The following is a 25,480-nucleotide window of genomic DNA, read 5'->3' as shown; positions in this document are numbered from 1 at the left end:
GTTCAGGATTTAGGATTCATCCTTTGGCATCATCATAGGCTCAGTTGTGGCCTGTATTGGAGTTTGCAACCAAGTTATATACTAATAGTGTGGAGACTCATGGCTACTAACGAAAATAAAAAGTGGAGTTCTAGCTACACATCCCAGCCTCTCTCAAAATAGCTTATTTATAACCCCCCCCCCACTACTGGTATAGCCTTAACAGATGATACTAGCACAGGGATGCCAACTACTAAAGATTGAAGGAAGAGCAGTTGGGTAGATTTAGAAGGAGAGTAGGATTTTCTTGTCTCTTGATCCCTCGGTTAAGTCCAGCCAAAGGCGACTATGGGGTTGCGGCGCTCATCTCGCTTTCAGGCCGAGGGAGCTGGCATTTGCCCACAGACAGCTTTCCGGGTCATGTGGCCAGCATGACTAAACCACTTCTGGCGCAATGGGACACCGTGACAAAAACCAGAGTGCACGAAAATGCCGTTTACCTTCCCGCTTGGAGCAGTACCTATTCATCTACTTGCACTTTGAGGTGCTTTCAAACTGTTAGGTTGGCAGGAGCTGGGGCAGAGCAACGGGAGCTCACCCTGTTGCGGGGATTCGAACCACCAACCTCCTGATCAAGCAAGCCCAAGAGGCTCAGTGGTTTGGACCACAGCGTCATCTGCGTCCCAGCAGACACTGTCAGCTGTACGATCTCCCTAGTGCAGCACCAGATTTCTTGCCAAGCACTCATTTCTCAAACTAGAGAAGTCACTCCAACTTCTCTTTTCCACCCCCGTGAAGCCAGGCTGGTCCCCCCCGATGTGGGAATTGGCCATAATGTTGTTACTATTTTCTATATGGGCTGAATGGCTGATGGCTTGTACATAAAAATAATATAAGTATGCGTTGAATATTCTGATAGAATAAACTCCACCCAGGAGCTAATCTATTTTGCTTGCTGAAAGTTAAACTGGTTGTTAACATTCCAAGGGGAATATAGCATGCTAGATCCAATGTATTGTTACATTTTTCTGCTGGGTGAGGAATTCAGTTATGTTATTGGCTGTGTTTTGGATGAGAACATGCCCTTGATTAATCTCTCATCTGTGAGAATTAGCAGAGAGGCTGGTAAAATGCTGCTGATATCTGACATGCTAATTCATTTAATTTTTCAGTGGAACGACATTAGAAAATTTCCCTCAGTAAGAAAGCCCCTTTCCTTAGTGCCTCAAGGCACCGAACTGTTAAGTAAGGAAAACTAATTAGAGTATTCACATTTTTAAAAAATGGAAGCTATGTTACTTTATATCTGCAAGCTCAAGCTGTCCCCGGAGATTTCATTAAAAACTATTACCAGCATTAATGTAAGTAATTTGATGCTGTGAAAAGCTATTATATACTCAACTATCATATATAATTATACAAAAAATTCCAATTAGTGTAATCATTTACCTATCATTTGCGAGAATAGCCTAGAATTAGAACCACAAATTGTGACTTATAATGGTGTGTGTGGCTATTTAGATGCTGAGTGTGTAGGCCTGATTTTCATTTACCCCAGATTAAAAAGCACTGAAATTTGAGCTGTATCATTTTCAAAAAGTGATTTCTTCCCCTATAACGATCTTACTCTAATTAGACTTAGGTCTTAGTCGAGGAAGGGCAAAATGAGAGTTTTTCTCTGTACCTTTGGCTGGAGTTGCAGCATATTTGCCTCCAAACTTTATTAAAGAAACTAATAATGAATTCTGAATTAAATTATGCTTGACCCCCCCCCCCACCATTTAGATTGAAGCTAATTCGATAGCCGGTCCTCTAATGACTTTCCAAATATATCGAGGCAAAAAGTTTGGGCAGCAGTATGCCATGTTGGTTTGTGTGTGGCAAATGAAGTTTCAAAAGCCTTCTGGGCTCTGATGTTCACCTAGCAGCTTCTGACAAGCCACTCTATGCATGTTCAGACATTTACCTAAATATGTGAAGCATTAAACAAGTATAGGGGTACACCGCCCCCCCAAGTCCCACCCCATGTGTCCAGCTACTCTTCAGATCTTCACACCATTAGCATGCAGGCCTGAAGGTTTTCAAGCATGTTTGAGCACTTCCAGAACTTCCCTATTGGAATCCTGGCTTCTCAGGGTTTCTTGTTGTGGGAAGAGATTCGAAGCAGACCTTTCTGCTAATTGTGGGGAGGCCTAAAGTGTAGCTGGCATGCTTGGGGACATGGAGGACAAGGCTTGCATGCACTTCTCTGCTCTAGTCCTCGGTTTAATGGCACGTCTTGTTTCCTCATGAAGGACCAGGCCCTTGACAAGTAGAGGTCGGCAGGGAAGCATTGTACACCTACCTTCCAAAATCTGAGCATCGCTGTTGGTTGGGAGAAGGATGAAGCACAGGGAGGGAGGCATGGCATGGGCAGGAATATTGGATTGGCACTGCTACTGTGCTGGCCCTACTGCCCACGCTTTTCCCTCTTTGGAACTGGCAGAGATGCTCAGTGTTCAGGAGACTGGCAAAAGATAGATAGATGATAGATCTACACCATAGCTGCCAAGTCTCCCGTTTTCCCCGGGAAATCCCCGTTTTCCCAGCTGTTCCTAGCTGAAAAAACAGGTTTTTTTGTTTCCCCCCTGGTTTATTCTGGCGCGGTGGCCATTTTGGAACTGGGCGGAGCATGCTCAGAAGCGACTTTTGATGCTGCTCTGCCCAGTTCCAAAATGGCTGCAGTGTGCCATTTTGGAACTGGGCAAAGCAGCATCAAAAGTCACTTCTGAGCATGCTCCGCCCAGTTCCAAAATGGCGGCAGCGCTACTTCCGGTCTGCTATTTCCGGCCCGGTCCCTTATTTCTCTGACAGCAACTTGGCAGGTATGATCTACACACACACACACACACTTTTCAAGTTTAAATATTTCACTACTTTTATACATTTTACTAATTTTACAATCATTTTGACTTTTCAAAACTTGACTTCCTTCCCCCTCTCTTTCCGCGGTTCCTCAAATTTATTTTTAATATCTTCTGCATATCCAAATTACCAGTAACTTAATTTGCTCATTTATTCGTCTTCTTTAAATATATAGTCTTATGAAAGTGCAGGTTATTACAACGATCCTGCCAATGTTTTTATCTGTTTACAATTTATCTGTAAATCTTCAAGAATCCATTTCCATTCTTTTATTTTAAAAAAAATGTTATCTTGGTTTCTTACTCTTCCGGTAAGTTTTGCCATTTCTGCATGTTCCATAAGTTCTTGTATCCATTCTTCCTTTGCTGGGACTTCTGCTTCTTTCCATTTTGGGGCAAGTAACATTCTTGCCACTGTAGTAGCAGACATGAATGGATTTCTGTACATTTTAGGTAGTTCTGTCCCTATAATTCCCCAAAGAAAAGGTTATGGTTTTTTTTAAAAAACAAAGGTTATTTTAAACATCCTTTTCATTTATATACAGTGAGGGGTGGTGGTGGAAAGTATTTGATCCCCTGCTAAATTTGCCCGTTTGTCCCCCGACGAAGAAATGACCAGTCCATAAAATTAATGGTAAAGGTTTATTGTAGCTGTGAGAGACAGAATAACAACAGGAAAAAACCCCAGAAACCCAGAAGACAAAAGTCAGAGACTGATGTGCATTATAATGAGTGAAATAAGTATTTGATCCCCTATCAACCAGTAGTCTGGCACAGACGCAAGGCAGCTTATTGTGTTCTGAAGTTGTATGTGGGGTAAAGAATAGAAGTCGATAGAGATGCTAAACACAGGGGGACCTTAGACCTTTGATGTAAGTACTGGAAGACTAAAAATGTACCAGCTTTGGAAGAGGTGTTCAAATACTTTGTGGTGCTAATCTGATACCTGGAAGTATTTTTAATTTGCAAGTTTAAGTACACTTTCTCCTGTGTCTCGATTACTAAGTTTCTGATTTTAATTTGAGCAATTTTTAAAGGCTAGTGGGGCATACTTTGAAAGCTCTTTTTGCAAACTGTTCTCCAAACTGTCCCCTCTTGTAAACAGCTAGCCGGTTGTGAGGGACTTCCCCCAAAGTGAGGTTGAAGTGCCATGTTAGCATTTTGTGACGTTTGTATTTTTGCTTGGAACGAAGCCGTGGAAAGACTTATTTTGTGTGTGTGTGTGTGGTTTCAAAACCATTTCCCCTCTGTATTTCCAGAATCAGTCAGCATGCTGAATGATGTGTTAAGTCAAATAGAATCCCAAGATGTCTCCCCCAATCCCACAAGCTACACTGCATCAAGATCCTCTACAGACTTTGACCCTGTAAGTAAAAAAATGCTTCTGCAAGGTACTTGACTTGAAGATATTCCATTGCCTGGAGCTACTGTGACACATGAGTCGGAAGATGCAGTGTACTGTCTCAAAAGGTCAATATTAAAATGTGAGCTGGAGAAGGCACTGCTTCCCCCCACTGTTCCCTTGTACACTATTCCATAGTGTAAAGTAACATTTATGAGAACTGATTAGACTAGAGAATTTGCTACTTCTTCTCCGAAGAATCCAGACACTCTAGTTCTGCAGGTTTGCTAGTCAGGTGTAATTTCTCTAGGCATTGGTCTGTAGGGCAAAGTAACATCTCTTTCAAAAAGTTAAAAATGAATGGCCCCTCTGTTTCCACAGTTGCTAAAATCTAGCATCACATTTCTCTTTAAGTGTGTGTATGTGTGTATCAAACATGCATTTGGAACAGCTTGGCATAATTTGTGGACAGAGATATGTGCTGCCTTTAGGTTATTTGTCCCTAATGGGCTGCTGTCTCACTGGGGAAAGGGGAAGGCTGTAACTGAGCCCATCTGCTTTACATGCAGAAGATCGCAGGTTTAATCCCCAGCATCTCTGGGTAGGACCAGGTATGTCCTTTATCTGAAACCTTGCAGTGCTGCCGACAGTAAAGTGTAGACAGTAGCAAGCTTGAAGGACCAATGATCTGCATTGGTATAAGGCAGCTTCAAATTTTCCTCTACAAAATATGACCATGGGGGGAAGTGGAGTTTTGGATTTCTGGGCTAGCCACTGGCTCAAGAGCAGCTTATCTGAGTTCAGGGATGGCTTGAATGGAGTAAAAGTGGGGTAGCAAAGGCAGTGTCCCCCCAAAAAAACACCACCCCAAAGTAGTGGGGTGATTAAGACAAGCCACAGTGATTTTCTCTACTGCTTGACTTGGACAGAGTTGGAGGACTGTTTCAGGCAAGTGGAGTGGCACCGAGTTTTTAAATATTCTAGTTTTGCGATACCCTGGAGCAGTAGTAGTTTAGACGTGCAACAGTTGTCCTAAAAGAGAACTGGTACAAAATATTTAACTGGCCCACGGACGGAATTAGCTCTTCTCAATTTCCCGTCACCATTTTGAACATCAGCTAAGAATAAGTTGCTGCATTCTTGTCTGGTATTCAGGTTGAGTATGTGTACCTATATGATATACACAAGGAAGGAGGAGCTAGATACATTTTCTCACACAACCTTTACCTTTTCCCAAGTTTTGATATCAGTCAGTGGTGTGAAGACTTTCCTCTTTCGGATGACCTATTAATGGTTGAAATCAAATTTAGTACACTTGTATGAGATTTTCACTCTGCATGGGATTGAGTAAGATTTTTTCCCCCTTCCTATTTATATTTCAGCCATACATGTGAAGCCATAAAAGTTATTAGACTGTAAAACAAACGAACATCTTATAAATTGGAAGCAGCGATGGGTGTCATGTGACACTCGTAGATGTTGTTGGGTGTTCAACTCCCAACAGACCCAGCCAGCATGGCCAGGGGTCAAAGATTATGGGAATTATGGTTCCACCATATCTGGAGTGGCTACAGATTCCATCTCTGGTTAATACACATTTGTGTTTATTTTATTTTATTTTTAGCATGCATATGGCCTGAGAGAAAATCCAATGTCTTCACCTTTTATAACAGCTTTCTCTCTTTGCCTTGAGGTGGTACTCATTCACCAAAGATGACTTGTTAATCACTCTGAGCTTGCTTTTGGTAGGAACAGAACATCCAAATTAATAATACTAATGTGTGCTCCTGTTTTCAATACCTGCAGTCGCAGAGCATTGGCCAGAAGCTGCCTTCAATGTCTTATGAGTACAGTCATTTGCAGCCCATCCTGTATGCACTTGGTGTGGGCATGTCAACAAAAGATCCGGACCACCTGAAATTCCTGTTTGAAGGAAGCGAAGAGTTTTGCTGTCTTCCAAGCTTCGGAGTTATACCAGCTCAGGCCTCTATGCTCGATGGTGGATTGTCTAGCGTTCCAGGACTTAATATTGATTTTACTAAGGTGAGTGTGAGCCACAACAACTGAATTGATTTTATGTATCAAACTGTTAGCAAATGAAACAGCATGCATAGCAGGTGCAGATTTAGCAACGGAGGGGAAAATTTTGGATACGCTAAAACCTTGTGCATTAATCATCAGTAGTAAACATGGAGTCAATATTTTGAAATGAAACAGCCTGCTTTGCCCTCATTTGCTGTTGCCCCAGATGATACATTCTCTTAAAACTTTGGACAGTGATGAAAACTAGAGCCTAGCAAGCCCAGCTGACTGCAACACATGGCAAATTCCAAATGCGAGTGGGAAAGAAATACTCATTACCTCCACAATATCTCAACATTCCAGGGATGCGGGTGGCACTGTGGGTTAAACCACAGAGCCTAGGGCTTGCTGATCAGAAGGTCGGCAGTTCAAATCCCCGCGATGGGGTGAGCTCCCATTGCTCGGTCCCAGCTCCTGCCAACCCAGTAGTTCGAAAGCACATCAAAATGCAAGTAGATAAATAGGTACCACTACAGTGGGAAGGTAAACGGCGTTTCCATGTGCTGCTCTGGTTCGCCAGAAGCGGCTTTGCATGCTGGCCACATGACCTGGAAGCTGTACCCCGCCTCCCTCGGCCAATATTGCGAGATGAGCTCCGCAACCCCAGAGTCGTCTGCGACTTGACCTAATGGTCAGGGGTCCCTTTACCCTTTACCTTTATCTCAACATTACAGTGTCAGTCACAATACAAAGGAGAAACAACGAAACTGAAAATAATGTGCTATGCATTTCACTTACATCAGGGCAGGGAACCTATCATCCTTCCAGATATTGCTGGGCTACATTTCCCATCACCCCTCACAACTGGCCAGTCTGAATGGGGCTGAAAGGGTGTGTGACTCTAGCGGTAACTGGAGGGCCTAAGGGAGTGGGCGGGACTGTGGTCTAAACCACCAACCTCAGAAGGTCGGCGGTTCAAATCCCCGTGACGAGGTGAGTTCCCGTTGCTCTGTCCCAGATCCTGCCAACCTAGCAGTTTGAAAGCATGCCAGTGCAAGTAGATAAATAGGTACCGCTCCAGTGGGAAGGTAAACGGCGTATCCATGCGCTCAGGCTTCCGTCACAGTGTTCCGTTGCACCAGAAGCGGTTTTGTCATGTTGGCCACATGACCTGGAAAGCTGTCTGCAGACAAACGCCGGCTCCCTTGGCCTGAAAAGCGAGATGAGCACTGCACCCCATAGTCAAGTTTGACTGGACTTAACCATCCAGGGCTCCTTTATCTGGAAGGCCACAAATTCTTCACCGCTGACTTGCATCATGTTTCTCCTATGACCCATGAGAGGCCTGGGGAAAGCATCCAGAGACTACAAACCTCCTTCTTTAATAGTTAATGGGCAAAGATAATGTTAATAATGAGGTGATATTTCCCCATCTCCACCATAAAGAATACCTAAGGTGTTACCTGTTTAACAAAATGGAAGCAAAATGTGAATTAGACAAAGAATTACTCTTTAAATGGAAAAAGGTGAGGAATGGTGGCTATGCATCCGATAGTTTATCCACCTCAGACTGAAAATTTACAAGGCCATAAAACATATGATAACTATTATTCCTCTCAATGGGCAAAGTGTGAACCCTTTTGAGGAAAAGCATCCTAAGTGTCTGTGCTTTGTTTCATATCATGTTTCCAGATCAAATAATAGACTGTCTTTACCCAAGGGTCTTATATAAATAAAATAAAATAAAATATATAGAGAAATAAAATAATGATACATTGTGTTGTCATATTAAAAAAAATAAGTAAACATACTTAATCTCTTTATTTTGTTTTTAAAAGGGCGGCAATATAGACTGCAGTTTTCTGACAGTAGCGCAAATGACGCATATTTCTGTTTTATTGTAGGTGTTACATGGTGAGCAATATTTGGAGCTGTATAAACCTCTGCCAACATCGGGTAAGACTTCAGCTCACCTAATTAATGTGTGTGTGTGTGTGTGTGTGTGTGTGTGTGTGTGTATAGTCATGCACACACACACACACACACACATTTATATATATATGGGGTGCAGCACTCTGTTGGTGTTTTTACCAAGAGTAATTAATATTATTCATGATCTCTGTACAGTTTCACGTGGATTTTCTCTACCTGCAAAAAACAGCCCTCAGCCCATTCTTTATCCAGGGAACTGATTCTCATATCTTCTCCCTTCAAGGGGAGGTTTTTTATTGCATTATGCATGTGTCAGGGGCCAAGGCTCTGTTCTCACCTTCCAGCCCACTTTTCACTATTTAGTATGTTCTACAATATACTTGATCCAAAATTCAAACCATGCCATGCTATTCTTGGGTGTGTGGGGATTTTTATATTGCAAACTTTAGCTATTGATTTTCTTGGGAGGCCTGTAAATATTTCTGTTTTACTTCTGTGTCATTTCTTTTTCTTTTTTTCGATTTTAGGAAAACTAACTTCGGAGGCTACTATTGCTGACATCCTAGATAAAGGCTCAGGAGCGCTTATTCTCTTGGATGGTAACTCTCCTACTATGTGTTAAGAGCAAATGGGCAGGGAAATGAGCCTTTAAAACGGAACGAACCTTCCTAGCGGTGCCTTGGAGCCACCTCGGAGGAAGGCTTTGTAACAGCTACTGGAATCTTGTCTTACCTTCAGGGCAATTTCAATAGTATCTGGGTTTGCCACGCATCTAAAGACATAACATACGTGAATTGGCCTTGATATTTTGCCAACCTAGTTTAAAACCTCAAAGAGTGGTTAGTGTGTTTGTGCATGTTCTGGAATGCACTATAGGTTTAGGATATAAGAGTTCTGTCCCCCCCCCCCCAGAGTGAAGACTTCGTGGGACCTACCCCTCCCCACAGCCAACCCCATATTTATTGTATTTACTCTGTATTCACATAGCTCGTGTTTTATTTCAAATATTCTCTTTAGTAGAGATTTCTAACGCAGCTTGTCCTGTAAAATAACAGAATTGCAGAAGTTAGAGGAGCGTGGGTGAAGATAATCTCAAGACAAGTGAAACAAGGCATAGAATCAGCTTATATTAAATGACAAAAGCCCAGGCAAATGAAATTGTCTGTGTATTGGCCCAAACTTAACTTCAGATTAAGGTAGGGGGACATGGAAGAACACCCCTTAGAAAATGACCGCAAGGTTCAGGCAGCCTCATGTGGTTAATAAACTTGGGTCAGGGCAGTGAAAAGGAGACAAATTTCAGTATTTTTTAGACAGAAGCAAGGCTTTTTTTCTCCAGCCAGAACTTAGTTCTGGCACCTCTCAGGTGGGCGTCATTGCCATTCTAAGTGAATGAGGGAGGTCTCATGGTGAGTTCTGGCACCTATTTTTCTATAAAAATAGCACTGGGCAGAAGGAATAGAGTAAAAGAACTATGTAGCTCTTCTCACCCAGTTCCCTGAAAATTTAAGTCAAAATTTCTCTGTTGATTTCTTAGTTTCGCTCAGCACTACATTAGTTTTTAGTTTAGCATATTGTAAAACAGAGATGCAGCTAATACTCTGCAGTTACATCATTATGGGTTGTATTTTAAGAAAGGAGGTTATGTTGTTTGCAGTTAACCTAAAATGCTTCTTTTTTTGGCCTGATCTTGTCTAGTCAACACATACTCTGGAAAGGACCTTTTGTGCTATAACCAGTTCTCCGTCTTTGTTGTCGGAGCTGGCGGTTTTGGCGGGAAACGCTCATCTGAGAAAGCCAAGGTAATATGAGCCTTAAGTTGGGCAACATGGGTTAATTTGTGAACAAATTCAAAATTTATTTTGAACCAGGGATAGACAGCCTAAAGCCAGAGCGTTCCAAATTGTACGTCTCGACACATTAGTGTGTAGGTGGGTCGCGTGAATGCGCCCCACGCTCCTCCTGGGGCTGGAAAGGTATTAGTTTAACTTCCGGTTTGCTAGTAAAACTGAATTACTGTGTTGTGAAATGTTGCATGTCTAAAAAGTTTGTCACCAAGATGAAAAGTTTGGCCTAAGGCCTGGCATCTGAATGTGACCCTCCAGATCTCTCTTGCCTGGCCCTCAGAACTCTGCCTGGGCCAACATCCCTCAGGAGGGATTATCAAGAGCGTGTGGGATTGTGCGTAGAAACCACTGGTCCCAACTCTATAGTGCTGAGGTGTCTGGCCCCCTCCATATCTGTGGGGAGGGGGTCAGGCACTCACAATGTTGAGCGGGGGGAGGAGGCCAAGCTTCGGCACAGCTTCAGTGGCCGAGCTCTTCACAATGATGTGATGTCACACATGCATGATGTCACACACATGATATCACACGCACCCCCGTCGCACACATGATGCCATGCGTGTGACATCACATCGGCACGGGTGACCTGTTCATGCCTTGAGGACATGATTATTATTATTATTATTATTATTATTATTATTATTATTTAAAAATATTGATACTTATTCAGAGAGATACAAAAATACATGCCCATTACAAAATATATTATTATAATCTGCTGATATAAAACAACTACTTAGTCTTTAAAAAAAACCATTGGCAGAAAGGAGAAAAGACAAGGAAAGGGAAAACCTAGAGAACGAGAGAGAGAAAGATTAGAGAAAGATAAATAAGAATAAAAGGAATTTCGGCTCTCTGTGCTACACCTAAGTAGAGTATTCACTCCTTAAGATCCAAACGTCCTATCTTAAACCAGTATTTTTTCAGTCTTCAAATCCAGCTATGACAAGTTCGTTTTTTCTTTCGTGCAAAAAGTCCATAAGAAATTTCCAATCCTTAGTAAATGTTAGGAATGGTTTTTCTCTAATTAGACATGTTAACTTCTCAGCCACCTCAGCCAAGTCCAATAGTTTTATCAGCCATTCTTCTATAGTGGGCAAGGCTGTATCTTTCCACCTTTGTGCATGTAGCAAAAGGCAAGAGTAGTTCTCAGGCATCTTTGAGAGTGACCATTTCCACGAAGGAACATAGAATTGGCCTAGCAGCCATTGAAAACTGCATTCCCTATGCTGCTTGGCATTAAAACGTACTCCGTTTGAGCATCTGGGCTTGCAGTACTAGTCTCAGCGGTTTTAGTTGGTGGTGCCTGGCTCCTTTAGAAAGACGAGTCTCGAAACTAAGTAACATACAAAACAACCAGACATAAAATGTCACTAAGAACAGGGGCATAGTGCTAATTTATCTTTATTTTCAGGTCACGGCGAACCCACCCAACAGACCACCAGATGCTACAGCCGTGGATCTCACTACAGGAGATCAGGTAAATAGTTTACTTCCTGCCAAATATATATACGGTATATTTAAATATTCCTGTGAAGTTAGAGGTGTCTTTTATTTAACGAGTCACCTGGTCGCCATAGGTCAGGCATCCCCAAACTGCGGCCTTCCAGATGTTTTGGCCTACAACTCCCATGATCCCTAGCTAACAGGACCAGTGGTCAGGGATGATGGAAATTGTAGTCCAAAACATCTGGAGGGCCGAAGTTTGGGGGTGCCTGCCATAGGTCATAGGGATTTCAGGCAGGCAAGCGAGCAGGCTGATGGAAGAGGGCGAATTGCTTTGCTGCTATTCTTTTAGCTGACTTGGTTTCCATGCTAGCTTTCCCCTTCCAAACATGCATTTTATGAAACAACTACACCGTCTACTTCCTTTCCTTTTTCCTATTCTTTGCACAGTAACTGAATTACTGTGTTCACTTCCATAAATCTTTGAAAAGAAAGGAAGTGTTGACAGAACATCAGAACCAAGTCCAAAAGCATTTAAATTGTTAACAGTTTGTGGAGAGATGAATAAATTAATTTCAGCTCTACAGGGGGACTTTCTACGTGACTATGGAGTTTAAAAGATCATCTCTTTCCTGCCAATTATCAGATTGATGTTTTAAATCAATGAACGAAGAATTGTTCTGCCAAGGGATCCATCACACTATTGAAATATGTGTTCTGTGACCCATGTCCCGAATGATATGTTTTTTTCTTGTTAGTCCTTTCCCAAAATGTGTATTAAGGAACATTTTTCGTAGAGACCAATGGAGAGAACCCTCAAGTGGTGATTTACAGTTTTGTGTGTGTGTGTGTGTGTGTGTGTGTGTGTGTGTGTGTGTGTGTTCTTTAAAAAAAATACAATGAAGAAACTATCACTATCTGGCACCCTGAGTACAGAAGGAAATATTGTGTCGTTGTAATACACGTCTTCTGTGGTATTCTGTGTTTCTTCTAGGGCAGGGGTGGCCAACTCCCAAGAGACTGCGATCTACTCATAGAGTTAAAAACTGGAAGTGATCTACCCCCTTTTAGGGGGTTCAGGTCAAGGTTGTTGAACTTTTTCTATGAAGGAAAGCCCTGTTTTTTTAGGTTCAGATCAAAGTTGTTGACCTTTTAGGGAGGAGTAAAGCCACATTTTGGGGCGGTGCAGGGCAAACTTTGTTGAGGTTTTTTTTTACGGGAGCTAAAGTTTGGGGGGAGCCAGTGATCTACCAGTGATCTACCACAGACGTTCAGTGATCTACCAGTAGATCACGATCTACCTGTTGGACGTGCCTGTTCTAGGGAATATGTTTGAGCTTAATAGAGCTTTAATTAAGTTTTTTTTTTTGCAACTTGCAGTATTTGTGCTGGTTGTACGAAATAGTGATAAATTGGGATTTTCATGAATATCACTTTGTTACCTTTGTTCTTTCTCATTCCTGATTTTAATACTTCAGGACTTTGTTCTGCTTATTACTGCAATCAGACCTAAGAAGCCTTTACTGGCAAAATCTCTCTCTCTCTCTTTTTATGTTTAGAAATTAACTATGCTTCACGCACTGTAGTTATGCAAAATCCTGTGAAGGTATGGGAATATGCATAGTCTCACTCAAGTTGTGGTTGAGTCTAGTTTAAAAAAGAGGATTTTAAATATTGATCACAACTTTTCCTTAATATTTGCTATAAACCACATCCGAGATTCTGTAAAGTGCAAAATGTACACCAGCTTTGCCGGCTGCCTCGGACATGCTTTCACCTCTTTTGATTCTTTTGCTACCTCAAATGCCCTTTCGTGGGGTTTTGGAGTTACACAAGAGGACTGGCCTTAATTCACAGCGCTGCTTCTTGTTAATCTAGCAGATAATCTTGTGTGCGGAATTAATCCCATATTGGGCAGAAGTAATTCTATCTTGGACATACTCAATAGAGTCCCTTGGCCTGCCGCTGATTGCCAGATGACAGAAAAACACTGAGCCTTGGGGGAACATCTCAACCCTTGCTTTTTCATGCAAAACCATTTGCAGTCGTTTGCGGTCATCAACAGCTATCAGTCAGTCAATCACCCATTTCCACCACCCTTCTGAGTGATCCCCCCTCCCCATCCCCACCCCTCCCCACCCCTTCTCTACATAAGTGCCTGGAAACTTCCATTTCACTGTATCTGAAGAAGTGTGCATGCACACGAAAGCTCATACCAAAATAAAAACTTAGTTGGTCTTTAAGGTGCTACTGAAGGAATTTTTAAGGTGCTACTGAAGGAATTTTTTTATTTTCCTTGGGGGAACAGTCAGTCCCTCGTTCTTTTCTCCTTTGTTGAAGAGATAGCCATCCAGCAATTCAGTTCATCTTTACAGATGCCTTGCTCTGCTTCTAAGTCCCTTACTACTACTATTACTACTACTACTACTACTACTACTACTAATATTCCACCCATCTGGCCGGGTTTCCCCAGCCACTCTGGGAGGCTTTGAGCACATATAAAAACATAATAAAACATTCAACATTAAAAACTTCCCGATACAGGGAAGTTTTTGTAACCATTTTGAATGCAAACATTCCTGACAAGGTTACATTTATGTGTGTGAGCTTATTAGTAGTCTCACTCACATGCGCACACACCACATTTCTGTTGTGTATAGCTGAAAATTCAGAAAGTCCCTTGTGCGTGAAGTTAGGTAAATTTGCACATTTTTAGGCAACACATGTCCTTTTCAGAATGCACTGAAAAGTCAGGTTTTTTTTAGCCTTTCCCCCTTTCATGCTAAGCACTTCCAAATTTTGTATATGCAGCTATCTGATGTAGCATAGTGGCAAATTGCATAATCCTCAGCATATATACTGTACTCGGAAGCAAGTTCCACCTTGCTTCAATGGGATTTAGTCCCTAGAAAGTGTGTTTCAGATTTCAGTCTAAGAGTGTGAGGTTTGAGCCAGGAAGCCCCTGCCCCGCATCCACCCCAATCAATTATTTTTGCCTCAACAACAACTTTTTCAGGGCCCAGTAGGGATTGCAGAGAAAATGTGTGTGAAGCTCTCCGTAGAAGCAGAATTCCTCCTTGGGAATGTAGAAATGAAACCACGGACGCAGTTTTATTACTTTACTCTCTCAGTCAATAAAAACTTGATATTGCGGACTGCTTTGAGTCTATTTAATAGTCATTTTCTAATACGAGGGCCTTAAAATACGTAATCAGGGTAGCTCACAATAAAGTATTGTAGGTTGTGAAATAACTAATACAATAAAATAAGCTAGAAACCGAAATTCACTACAGACAGCCTCTTGGATAGCAAATCAGTGTTTTGCTATCAGTGTTTGAAAGCTCAACAAAAGTTTTAAAAGCTGAAAGCCTGTTAAAAAACAACAACAACCAATGCTTTCGCTTGGCACCAGAAAGAAAGTGAGCGGGCAGGCAAGCCGCTGAAAAGGTCCTTTCTCCAGTATTTTAGGTACAGTCTTTAGTTATCGGAACCCTTTTCTGGGTTTCCTTGCTAAGGATTCAGAGTACGGACCAATACCTGTCTGGACACAGCTGGTGCTTCAGGGTTTTAAATGCAAAAGCATTTTGAATTTAGCCTGGAAAGCTCTGTTTCAGTTCTACAGCAAGGATAGCCAGCAGGGGCGCTTCTGTTGTTGATAACAAGTCCCTCCAGCCCCAGCCATTATGGTCTTTGGCCAGGGATGGTACGAGTTGTACTCTCCAACATCTGGAAGGCGCTGCTTTAATTCCCCCTGTTGTGCAGCAATTGCATGTGTTTATTGTTCTTGATATTATTATTATTTGAATTTATATACCGGCCTATACCTGGAGGTCTCAGGGTGGTTCACAGAACAAAATCAAAACATAAAACCACAAAATATATAAGCAAAATAAAAAACAACCCAGTAACACCCCCCCCCAAAAACCCCACCACATTTTAAAAGGGCATTGGATGTCAATCAAATCAACCAAAGGCCTGGTTAAAAAGGAACGTTTTTGCCTGGCGCCTAAAGGTATATAATGAAGGTGCCAGGCACACTTCCTTGGGGAGAGCATTCCACAGATGGGGAGCCACTGCAGAGAAGGCCCCTTCTCATGTTGCCACCCTCCTTGAAGACCCTCAGGGATCATCTTCTCAGGCCCTTCTTTGTGTGCCTCCTCCTGGGAGAAAAGCAATGACAATCTAGACAGCATCTTAAAAAGCAGAGACATCACCTTGCTGACAAAGGTCCGTATAGTTAAAGCTATGGTTTTCCCAGTAGTGATGTATGGAAGTGAGAGCTGGACCATAAAGAAGGCTGATCACTGAAGAATTGATGCTTTTGAATTATGGTGCTGGAGGAGACTCTTGAGAGTCCCATGGACTGCAAGAAGATCAAACCTATCCATTCTTAAGAAAATCAGCCCTGGGTGCTCACTGGAAGGACAGATCCTGAAGCTGAGGCCCCAGCCACTCTAGGCGGCTTCCAACAGAAGTATAAAAATACAATAATTTATTAAACATTAAAAGCTTCCCTAAACAGGGCTGCCTTCAGATGTCCTCTAAAAGTCTGGTAGTTGTTTTCTCTTTGACATCTGGTGGGAGGGTGTTCCACAAGGCGGGCACCAGTACTGAGAAGGCCCTCTGCCTGGTTCTCTGTAACTTGGCTTCTCGCAGCGAGGGAACCGCCAGAGGACCCTCGGCACTGGACCTCAGTGTCCGGGCAGAACAATGGAGGTGGAGACGCTCCTTCAGGTATACAGGACCGAGGCCGTTTAGGGCTTTAAAGGTCAGCACCAACACTTTGAATTGTGCTCGGAAACGTACTGGGATGCTTGATTTAAGCCAAGTGTTGGATTACTTTGCTGCTTCTCTTTTGTATTGCTACTCTGAATCGAGAGATAAATCTTATTTTGATGGTGTGGTTTCAAGTGCTTGCCTTGGCAGAACATAGTGGAAAAGAATGAACCACTTTGAATTTATCTGAATGGGAACAGCAGATGCAGCAATCACTCAGGCCTGGAATATACAGATAATAAATACAAAGGTTTTGCTCGCGTATGGAATTGTGCACTCCAACAGTTGGTTTCTGGAATAAATCTTAGACCAAGAGTGTTCATTTCATCCCAGTGCAGTGGAACTTCTCTTCTTGCAGCCCAAGGTAAAGTGAGAAATCTTGGACAGGAACACCTTGCGGCTCGCTCCAATTCCTGTGTTAACTCTGTTTGTGAAGGAGTTGATGCTAGCATGGGAAGTAGCTGCAAGTTGGGCTCATCCTGTGTATTACGGGCCTACTCTTGCAATGCAGTTTAGGTGCAAAACAGCTTCCATGCCTACACTTGCAGGCTGAGTATGAGAACTGAGAGCTGTTCTGTGCACTGGGCAAAATGAATTATTTGATGGAGGGGTGATAAGAGTTTTGCACTGTACCACTTTAGCCTGCCAGCTTGGGGGTGGGTGGATTGCACTTTTCACTTCTCTTCCTGTGCTTTGTAAACGAGCATTATCAGAAAGAAAATGAAGCTTTCACATAGCATTCTCCCTGGTGGGCTAATTTTACCACATACTGAAGCCTTGCTATGCAGGGAAGCATTAACTCTGAACTGCTTCTTTATATTGTCAGGTATCTACCAAAGATGTATCATTTTAGGCTTTTATGCATCTCTTGCCTATCTGTTGTTGGTTACTGTCAGAGGGCCTGATATGGCTACTCTAGAGTAACGACTCCAGCATGGTCTTTTAAGGCTTTTATTAAGTGCTGATTATTTACAGTGTTCAGAGCAGTAAAAATGCATCCTTAAGGTGAGGTGTCAGAACCTCCGAATGGCGATTGGCGCGTTTTCTTCCAGCACCAAAGCTTTGGCAGACCCAACCTCTTCCCCCTACGTTTGCGTCGCAATTCGGGAGTTGGGGGGATTGGCCTCCCCCCCCCCGTGCGTCCAACTTCCTGTCCCACCTGAGGCATGGGCTCCACAACCTTGCCTGAGCCTCGGACACCACTTCCTGACTCTCCGCTGGAGGCAGAGCTCTCCTTACTCTCTCCAGCGCTTGGGGATGGGCTGGAACTTAAGATGGGAGGGACTTCCCTGTATCCCTTGTCCCTCACATCCACCCCCCTCCCAGGCTCCTCCCCCCCTCCCTAGGGGCTCTCTGCTTGCTGGGGACGAGTGAAACCCCAAGAAGTCTGTGGCATCCGAGCCTGTGGGTGTAAAAATTTCCCCCCAATCCGGCGATCTTTCCCCCTCCCCCTGAGAAGACGGGAATCCCAAGAAGTCAGTGGCGTCAGAGCTGGTGGGAGTAAAAATGTTCTGCCAGTCCTCTCCTGCCTCTGACGTCGTCGACCTCGGTGAAACCCACACCTCTTCTTCCGTATCCTCAAATTCCGCTTCCCATCTCCATGGAGAGCTGCTGCCTGCGATCCCTTCCTCCCGCCCCTCCCCCTCTTCCTCCCTTTCCATGTGCCAGGGCTTGGGCCTGTGGGGGAACAGGGCGTGGAACTCTTCTACTAAAAATTCCTCAGGTACTTCCGTGGCTGGTATCCACTCATTGTGGGACGGCGGAGTGTCCTCCCATGCTATCAGGTACTCCAGCCCTCTCACCCCTCTCCTTGAGTCTAAAATCTCAGTTGCCTCATTGAGCTGGCGGGCGTTTCCCGTCTCCCCCCCTCCCTCTGGAGGCTGATCGCTGTCCCTGAACCTAGTACTTTCTCTGTACGGCGACAGCAGTGATCTATGAAACACTTGGTGCACTCTCATGTCCTCAGGCAGTGCTAGCCTGAAGGCTACCGGGTTGACCTGTTGCGTGACCGTGAAGGGGCCCAGCCTCCTGGGTGCTAACTTCTTGCATCGCCCCCTGGTGGGAAGACCTTCCGAGGATAACCAAACCTTGTCCCCCACCCTGATGACCTCTCCCGGTCGCCTGTGGCGATCTGCCCCCTTCTTGTACGCTTCCTTGGCCCTCTCCAAGTGTTCTCTGAGCTGCTGGTGCACCGTCTCCAGGTCCTCTGCCCAATCCTCTGCCTGTGGGCCCTCTTCCTCCTCCTCCCCCTCCCTCTCCGGGAAAGATCTGAGGTCGCGCCCGTAGTTGGCCTTAAAGGGCGACACCCCTGTGGAGACGTGCACCGCATTGTTGTAGGCAAATTCTGCCAGTGGCAGGCGATCCACCCAGTCCGTTTGCCTCTGGCTGACGTAACATCTCAGGTACTGCTGCAGAATGGCGTTGACCCGCTCCGCCTGTCCATTGGTCTGCGGGTGCCGAGCCGTAGACAAACTGACCTCCACCTGCAGGAGGTTCATTAGCCGCCGCCAGAACCTGGAAACAAATTGGCGGCCACGATCCGAAATAACTCTTAAAGGCAATCCATGCAGTCTGAATACGTGGTCAACAAACAGTTTGGCCGTCTCTTCTGCCGAGACCGCCCTGGCACACGGTATAAAGTGGCACATTTTGGACATGAGGTCCACCACCACCAACACTGCGGTCTTGCCCCTGGACGACAGCAGGTCTGTGATGAAGTCCATGGACACTACTTCCCACGGCCTGTGCGGTGTGGCTAAGGGCTCCAGCAAACCTGCTGGTGGCGCTCTGACCACCTTTGCTCGCTGGCAGGTGTCACAGCCCCTTACATAATCCCTCACATCCTCCCGCACCCCTGGCCACCAGAAGTGTCTCATAACTAGGTGAGTGGTTTTGTCCCTTCCGAAATGACCCGCCGTTGGGTTGTCGTGCATCTGCTTGAGGACCTTACCTCTCAGCTGTTTGGTGGGCAGGTACAGGGCTCCCCTGTAAAAAAGCAAACCCCTCCTTTCCTCAAAGTCTTTAGCCTGCTCCCTCCCCCCTCGCAGCTCTCTGAAGATGCGGGAGGCAAACTCATCTGCTGCCGTCAGTGCGGTGAGTTCTGCCTCGCTCACCACTGCTGCTCCGCATGACCATGCTGATGGGGGGAAAATGTGCCTGGGCGCTGGTGGCAACTCCTGCTCCATGTACTCTGGTTTGCGGGAGAGGGCATCCGCCCTGACATTCTGCTCCCCCGGGATGTAGTGGATGGAGAAGTTGAAGTTCGAGAAGAACTCTGCCCACCGTATCTGTCGCTGGTTGAGCACCCTGGCCGTTCTCCAGAACTCCAGGTTCTTGTGGTCTGTGCACACCTGGATGGGGTGCTTGGCGCCCACCAGGAAGTGTCGCCAGTGCTGGAAAGCAGCGTGGATCGCAAGAAGTTCCCTATCAAACACCGTGTAGTTGCGTTCAGGCTGTGTCAGCTTCCTGGAGAAGAAGGCACAAGGTCTCCACTCTCTGTTGGCGTCCAGTTGCAACAGGATCGCTCCCAAAGCCCGGTCCGAAGCATCGGTCTCAATGCGTAGGGGCGCATCCTGCACTACGTGGAACAGGTTCTGGTCGGACGCGAACACCCTTTTGAGGCTTTCGAACGCTGCTTGCGCCTCTGGCGTCCACCTGAACTTCTGCTTGCCTCTCAGGCAGTCCGTGATGGGAGCCGTAACCCGCGAGAAGTTCTTGATGAATTTCCTGTAGAAGTTGGCGAATCTTAGGAGGCGTTGGGCATCTTTGCGCGTCCTGGGGCTGTGCCAGTCCAGGATGGCCTGCACCTTGTCCTTGTCCATCGCCAGCCCCTTGTCTGACAGCTTGTAGCCCAGGAAGTCCACTTCCCTGGTGTGGAACTTGCACTTCTCCAGCTTCACATACAGGTGGTTCTCCTTCAGGCGTTGCAACACCTCCCTGACATCCTTCACATGTTGCACTGGGTCAGCGGAATAGATAAGGATGTCATCCAGGAAGACCAGGCAGTTCTTGAAGAGAAGGGACCCCAGGACGTGGTGCATGAAGGCCTGGAAGCATGCTGAGCCCCCTTGCAACCCGAAGGGCATCACCAGATATTCAAAAGAGCCCAGAGGTGTGAACATCGTGGTTTTCCACTCATCGCCTTCCCGGATCCTGATCAAGTTGTACGCCCCCCTCAGGTCTAGCTTGGTGAAAATCTTGCCCCTGCGTGCCGCTGTCAGGAGATCGTCCACTCTGGGCATGGGGAAAGCCACTGGCTCTGTCACTGAGTTGAGCCGTCTGAAATCCACCACAAGACGGCGCTGTTGCGTGTCTTTCTTGTCCACCCAGAAGACCGGGCTGCCTCCTGCTGCCTTGCTTTCTCTGATGAACCCCCGTTTGAGGTTCTTGTCTATGAACGCACGCAAATCCTCGAGTTCCTGATCTGACATGGCGTACAGCTTGGCTGGGGGTATCGTTGCCCCTGGTACCAGGTTGATCTGGCAGTCGAAAGACCTGTGTGGGGGTAGGTGGTCGGACTCCGCTTCGCTGAAGACCTCCTGCAGGTCCCAGTACTGCTTGGGTATCGCCTCACCCCCTTTGACATGCATGGTGGCCACCGTGGCTATTGGAGGCCCCTCCCCTGGTTGGTGCTGCATGCAATGTTCCAGACAAAAGTCCGACCCAAACGTGATGCATCTCTGGTGCCAACTTATGGAGGGGTCGTGGCGCGCCAGCCAGCTCATTCCCAAAACGATGGGGGGGTCTGAGATGGTTGTGACGTTGAAAGCCAGTGTCTCTGAGTGCCTTCCCACCGTCATTCTCATGGGGGGGGGTTTGATGAGTGATGGCCCCTCCCAGCAACTCTCTGCCGTCAATGGTGGCTACGTGCAGGGGAAAATCCAGCTGCAGAAGCTGGATCTGGTGCTCTTCTGCAAAGTTTCTCGAGAAGAAGTTGGCTGAGGCACCACTGTCAATTAAGGCAAGGACAGTCAGGGGATAGCCATTTGGGAGCGTTAGCGTGACTTCTAGAACCACTCCTGCTCTGGGAGGGGTGGGCTGGCTCTGCTCCTCTCTGTGCGGGTGGGCGGGCTGGGGCTGTTGTCTGCTGACTGTGCCTGGCTGCTGCCCCTTGTCTCCTGCAGCCAGGCTGTCTCGTTTCCCTGCTGTGGTGCTGCTTCAGTGGGGGAAGGTACAACCGTTCCCGCCTTTCCTTGCCACTCTCTGCGATGAGGGCAGTCTCTGACGCGATGCCGGGGGGAGTTGCAGAGAAAGCAATTCCCGCCCCTTCCCTCCTAGCGTCTTGGCGCCGCCGGGGTTTGAAAAGCCCGCGCGCGCGCTCCACCGATCTCCATCGGTTCTGGCTCTGGGCTTGGTCTGGGCGGGTCTGGGGGTGGTCCCTGGGGTGGGGTTTGGTGATGTGGTCTGTCCTGGGAGCGTGGGAACCAAGGTTTTGCTGCGCGCGTCGCTTGTTTGTCATACCATCTGGATTCCTGTCTCACCCCCACCGCTAGCGCCGCTTTGCTTAACTCATCCATAGTCCGCGGTCTAGGACCTCTTGCCAGCTCATCCTTAACATCTGCATGCAAACCCAGGTAGAAGGCTGATTTCACTGGCTCACTTTGCAGATCCCACCCCAGTTTGTGCACCAGCATGGTGAATCTCGCCCAGTAGTCCCTCACTGTCAATTTTCCTTGTGTTAAGTTATGAAGCTCCTGTTTAGTGGCCTCCATTTCACTGTCACTAGCGTACATTATTTTTAAAGCTTCTAGAAATAATTTTGCGTTCTTCATGCAAGGATTTTTTTGCGTGATGAGCGGTCTTACCCATTCCCGGGCGGCCCCCGTCAAATGCTCTATGATAAAGGAGACTCTGTGCGCGTCATCTGGGAATTCTGCTGCATGCAATTCCAGCGCATAATTTATTTCTGTCTCGAATCCTAGGTACTCCCTAGGGTCGCCGCTATACTTGGTGACTAGGCTCTGTCCCCTTCTCACTTGGACTAGCTGCGGCTGGGGCGCCCCCCCACCTCTAGCGGCTTTCTCCTCTTCCAACTTTTTCTGCAGATCCAATACCATCACCCTTAGCTGTTTCTCAGTCTCCTCTTTTGTCCTCACCTGGTCCACCAGCTTGTTCAGCTCCTCCTGCGCCCCTCGCGCTTCCTCCTGAGCGGCATGCAATTGCTGCTGTGCCTGCGCTGTGAGGTTCCGTAGCTCCTGCTTCGCTGCTTCGGCCTCCAGCCTCCACTGCTCAGCCTCTTGAGCGCTCATCGCTGCACTCCAAAGTAGCCAAAAAAAGATTCGGAGGTTGCTGTCAGAGGGCCTGATATGGCTACTCTAGAGTAACGACTCCAGCATGGTCTTTTAAGGCTTTTATTAAGTGCTGATTATTTACAGTGTTCAGAGCAGTAAAAATGCATCCTTAAGGTGAGGTGTCAGAACCTCCGAATGGCGATTGGCGCGTTTTCTTCCAGCACCAAAGCTTTGGCAGACCCAACCTCTTCCCCCTACGTTTGCGTCGCAATTCGGGAGTTGGGGGGATTGGCCTCCCCCCCGTGCGTCCAACTTCCTGTCCCACCTGAGGCATGGGCTCCACAACCTTGCCTGAGCCTCGGACACCACTTCCTGACTCTCCGCTGGAGGCAGAGCTCTCCTTACTCTCTCCAGCGCTTGGGGATGGGCTGGAACTTAAGATGGGAGGGACTTCCCTGTATCCCTTGTCCCTCACAGTTACCATTGCCCCCTCCCTTCTATTTAAATGCTGACAGTGGTAAAGATTATAAACTCCTTGGAGCTAGCCTTTCTTTCATTGCTAGCCCATTTATTTGCTTGCTTGTTTGCCACCCATCTGGCCGGGTTGCCCCAGCCATTCCACACGGCTTCCAACAAACTAAAACATCAAATACAGTAAAACATCAAACTTTAAAAACTTTCCTGCCTTCAGATATCTTCTAAAAGTCAGATAGTTGTTTATTTCCACTTCCAGTCTGCCGCGCTGGCATGGAGGCGCAGAGACCTCAAGCGCCGAGGTCTCTGGCATCGTGGAGGGGGGGAGGAAATCAGCGGGGGCACGCGGATCCCCATTAAACCCCTGGTTGAGCGTCCAGGGGGCATAGCTAGCCCGGCGGAGCTCCGAAAGCGACTCCTCCGCTGCCTGGGAAGCTCAGTAGAGCCCCCGAGAGCCAGCGGAGTGGCAGTTGCGGGAGCCATTTTGGGCACCATCGTTACCTCCAGAGAGCGAAGCCCCGAGCCTACAGCCAGCAAGCGGTGGATTCTTCCTGAAAAAAGTCATAATCTGGACTAAGTAAGTCAAAAATTTGTTGATTAGAGCAAGAATTTGGCATTGGGAGGAGGCATAAAAAGGGAGTCAGCCCCCCCTAATTGAGGATGGACTGAAGCAGTAAGCTTGGAAAACCCAGAAATGCTTTTTTATAGAACTTTTCCCTGATGCAGAGTAAAGGGAAAAGTGAAATGTTTATTCAACCTCTGCAAAAGACAGATCTGACGAGAAAAAACACCTCTGTGAACTTGGAGCCGGGTCAAAGGAAGTATCGGCTAGTTCTCTTTGTGACATCACAATAGAAAGGAATGTGCCTGTCTGAGAATGAGAGGCTGAGAGCTGCAGATAGATAAAGAGGACTTCTGCTAAAAACAACAACTACAAGGCTGCTCAGAATCGACTTGGAGAAGAGAAAAAGAAAAGAATTAAAGGTGAGATCCAGACCAAATTGGTTTTATACTCTTTTTTTTTCTGCAATGGATAAAAAAATGTAAGAACAACAACAACACCACTTCCTGTTCATTACAAACATGGAGAAGGAATGTGGCATGGAGCTGGGAGAGAAAGTTCTGGATGGCGGTGAAGAAGACACATACGGGGATTTATTGATATTGAAAACAATTCTGGAATTGACAGAGGAGGTGAGAATTTCTAAACTGGATACATGGCTTTTGGTGGATAAGACTGTGGAAATACCAGTTTTGAGCATGGAAATAGATGAACCATTTGAACTTAGTAAGCAAGAAAAGGGACAAGAAATAGGACTAGAGATGCATGAAGGTGTCGTAGTGACTTATGGGGAAATCCCAGAAGTTGAGAAACACAAATTTGAAGGACAATTTGCTGAACCAACAGACTTGATATATGAAAGGGAGGAAGAGGAAGAAGAAACCACTGTTCCACCGGTGGGAGAGGGGGAACAGGGAGGGCATCAAGAAGAAACCACTGTTTCACTGGTGGGAGAGGTGAAGCAGGGAAGGGTTGGGATCCAAAAGCCCCCCCCCAAGGGAAAGACAAAAAGGTTATTACCCCTGTGAGAGAGGGGCAGAAGCAAGTAGGTGGGGGGCAGAAAGATAAAGAGATTGGAAACAAAGTGTGGGAAATACAGAAGAGGGGGGAAAGGGTTCAACAAAATCTAGATTGGGACAAAACAGGAGTGGGGTGAGGGAGAATTGTATTAATTTGTATTGACGGATAAAAAATGGTTTGAATCCGGAATGTATTAAGGACTGGCTGATGCCTCTGGAGACACCGACTCCAGGGAAGGGGGGTAGATTTAGTTTCCTGGGTAGGAAGAATAAGGGGGTAAAAGAATTTGATAGTCTAGTTTGAATATTTTTGGGTAAAGGGTAGTGAATATTAGGTAAAAAATAGCAATGTGTTGTGTGAAGGGATAATAGTTAAAAAGAAGTTATAATTTGGAAGAAAGAATGTGAGTTTAGAATTGGAAACTGCATGAGTTAGGGAATTATTTAGAACTCAAGAGGGGGAAATGAGGAAGTCCGAAATGTTTAGATTTGAAGTTGTGTAATATGAATAACCTTTTTTTCTTTTTTTCTTTTTATATTATTGCTAGTTATATGTGAAGAATTTTAGGGTTTATATTGGTTGCTACTTTTTGTATTTTTTTTAAAAAAAAATCTTGTAAAACTCAATAAAAATATTATTTTAAAAAATACTTGTTTATTTCCTTGACATCTGACGGGAGAGTGTTCCTCCTCCTCTTCTTCTTCTTTGGCGATCACTCGTAGCCGATCTCTGTAACCTCACTTCTCACAGTGAGGGAACCTCCAGAGGACCTCAGAGCTGGACCTCAGTGTCCAGGCTGAACTACTGTGTCATATACACTGGTGGTACTATATTGGACCCCTTAGAGATTGACAGTTTTCTCTTCAGGAAAATGTCACAAAGATAAAATTAACATTTCCACCCCCCTTCACGTTCTAGTTCCAGATCAAATTGACACACAATCTTTCTTT

The 25,480-nt window shown here is 45.7% G+C and overlaps 1 protein-coding gene across 1 annotated transcript in view; it reads left to right on the top strand.

Moving 5' to 3' along the window:
- HSD17B4 (hydroxysteroid 17-beta dehydrogenase 4) overlaps positions 1-25,480 on the top strand; it is a 76,956-nt gene that overhangs the window by 28,908 nt on the left and 22,568 nt on the right. Inside the window, exons 12-17 of the mRNA XM_035099591.3 lie at positions 4,142-4,248; positions 6,031-6,267; positions 8,151-8,202; positions 8,706-8,777; positions 9,877-9,980; positions 11,437-11,502. Of these exons, the coding sequence (XP_034955482.3) occupies positions 4,142-4,248; positions 6,031-6,267; positions 8,151-8,202; positions 8,706-8,777; positions 9,877-9,980; positions 11,437-11,502 (638 nt within the window). The remainder of the gene's footprint in view (positions 1-4,141; positions 4,249-6,030; positions 6,268-8,150; positions 8,203-8,705; positions 8,778-9,876; positions 9,981-11,436; positions 11,503-25,480) is intronic.

This window comes from Zootoca vivipara, chromosome 10, assembly GCF_965207765.1.
Source record: "Zootoca vivipara chromosome 10, rZooViv2.hap1.1, whole genome shotgun sequence".
NCBI lineage: Eukaryota > Metazoa > Chordata > Lepidosauria > Squamata > Lacertidae > Zootoca > Zootoca vivipara.
This window is presented reverse-complemented; position numbering and strand designations above follow the sequence as displayed.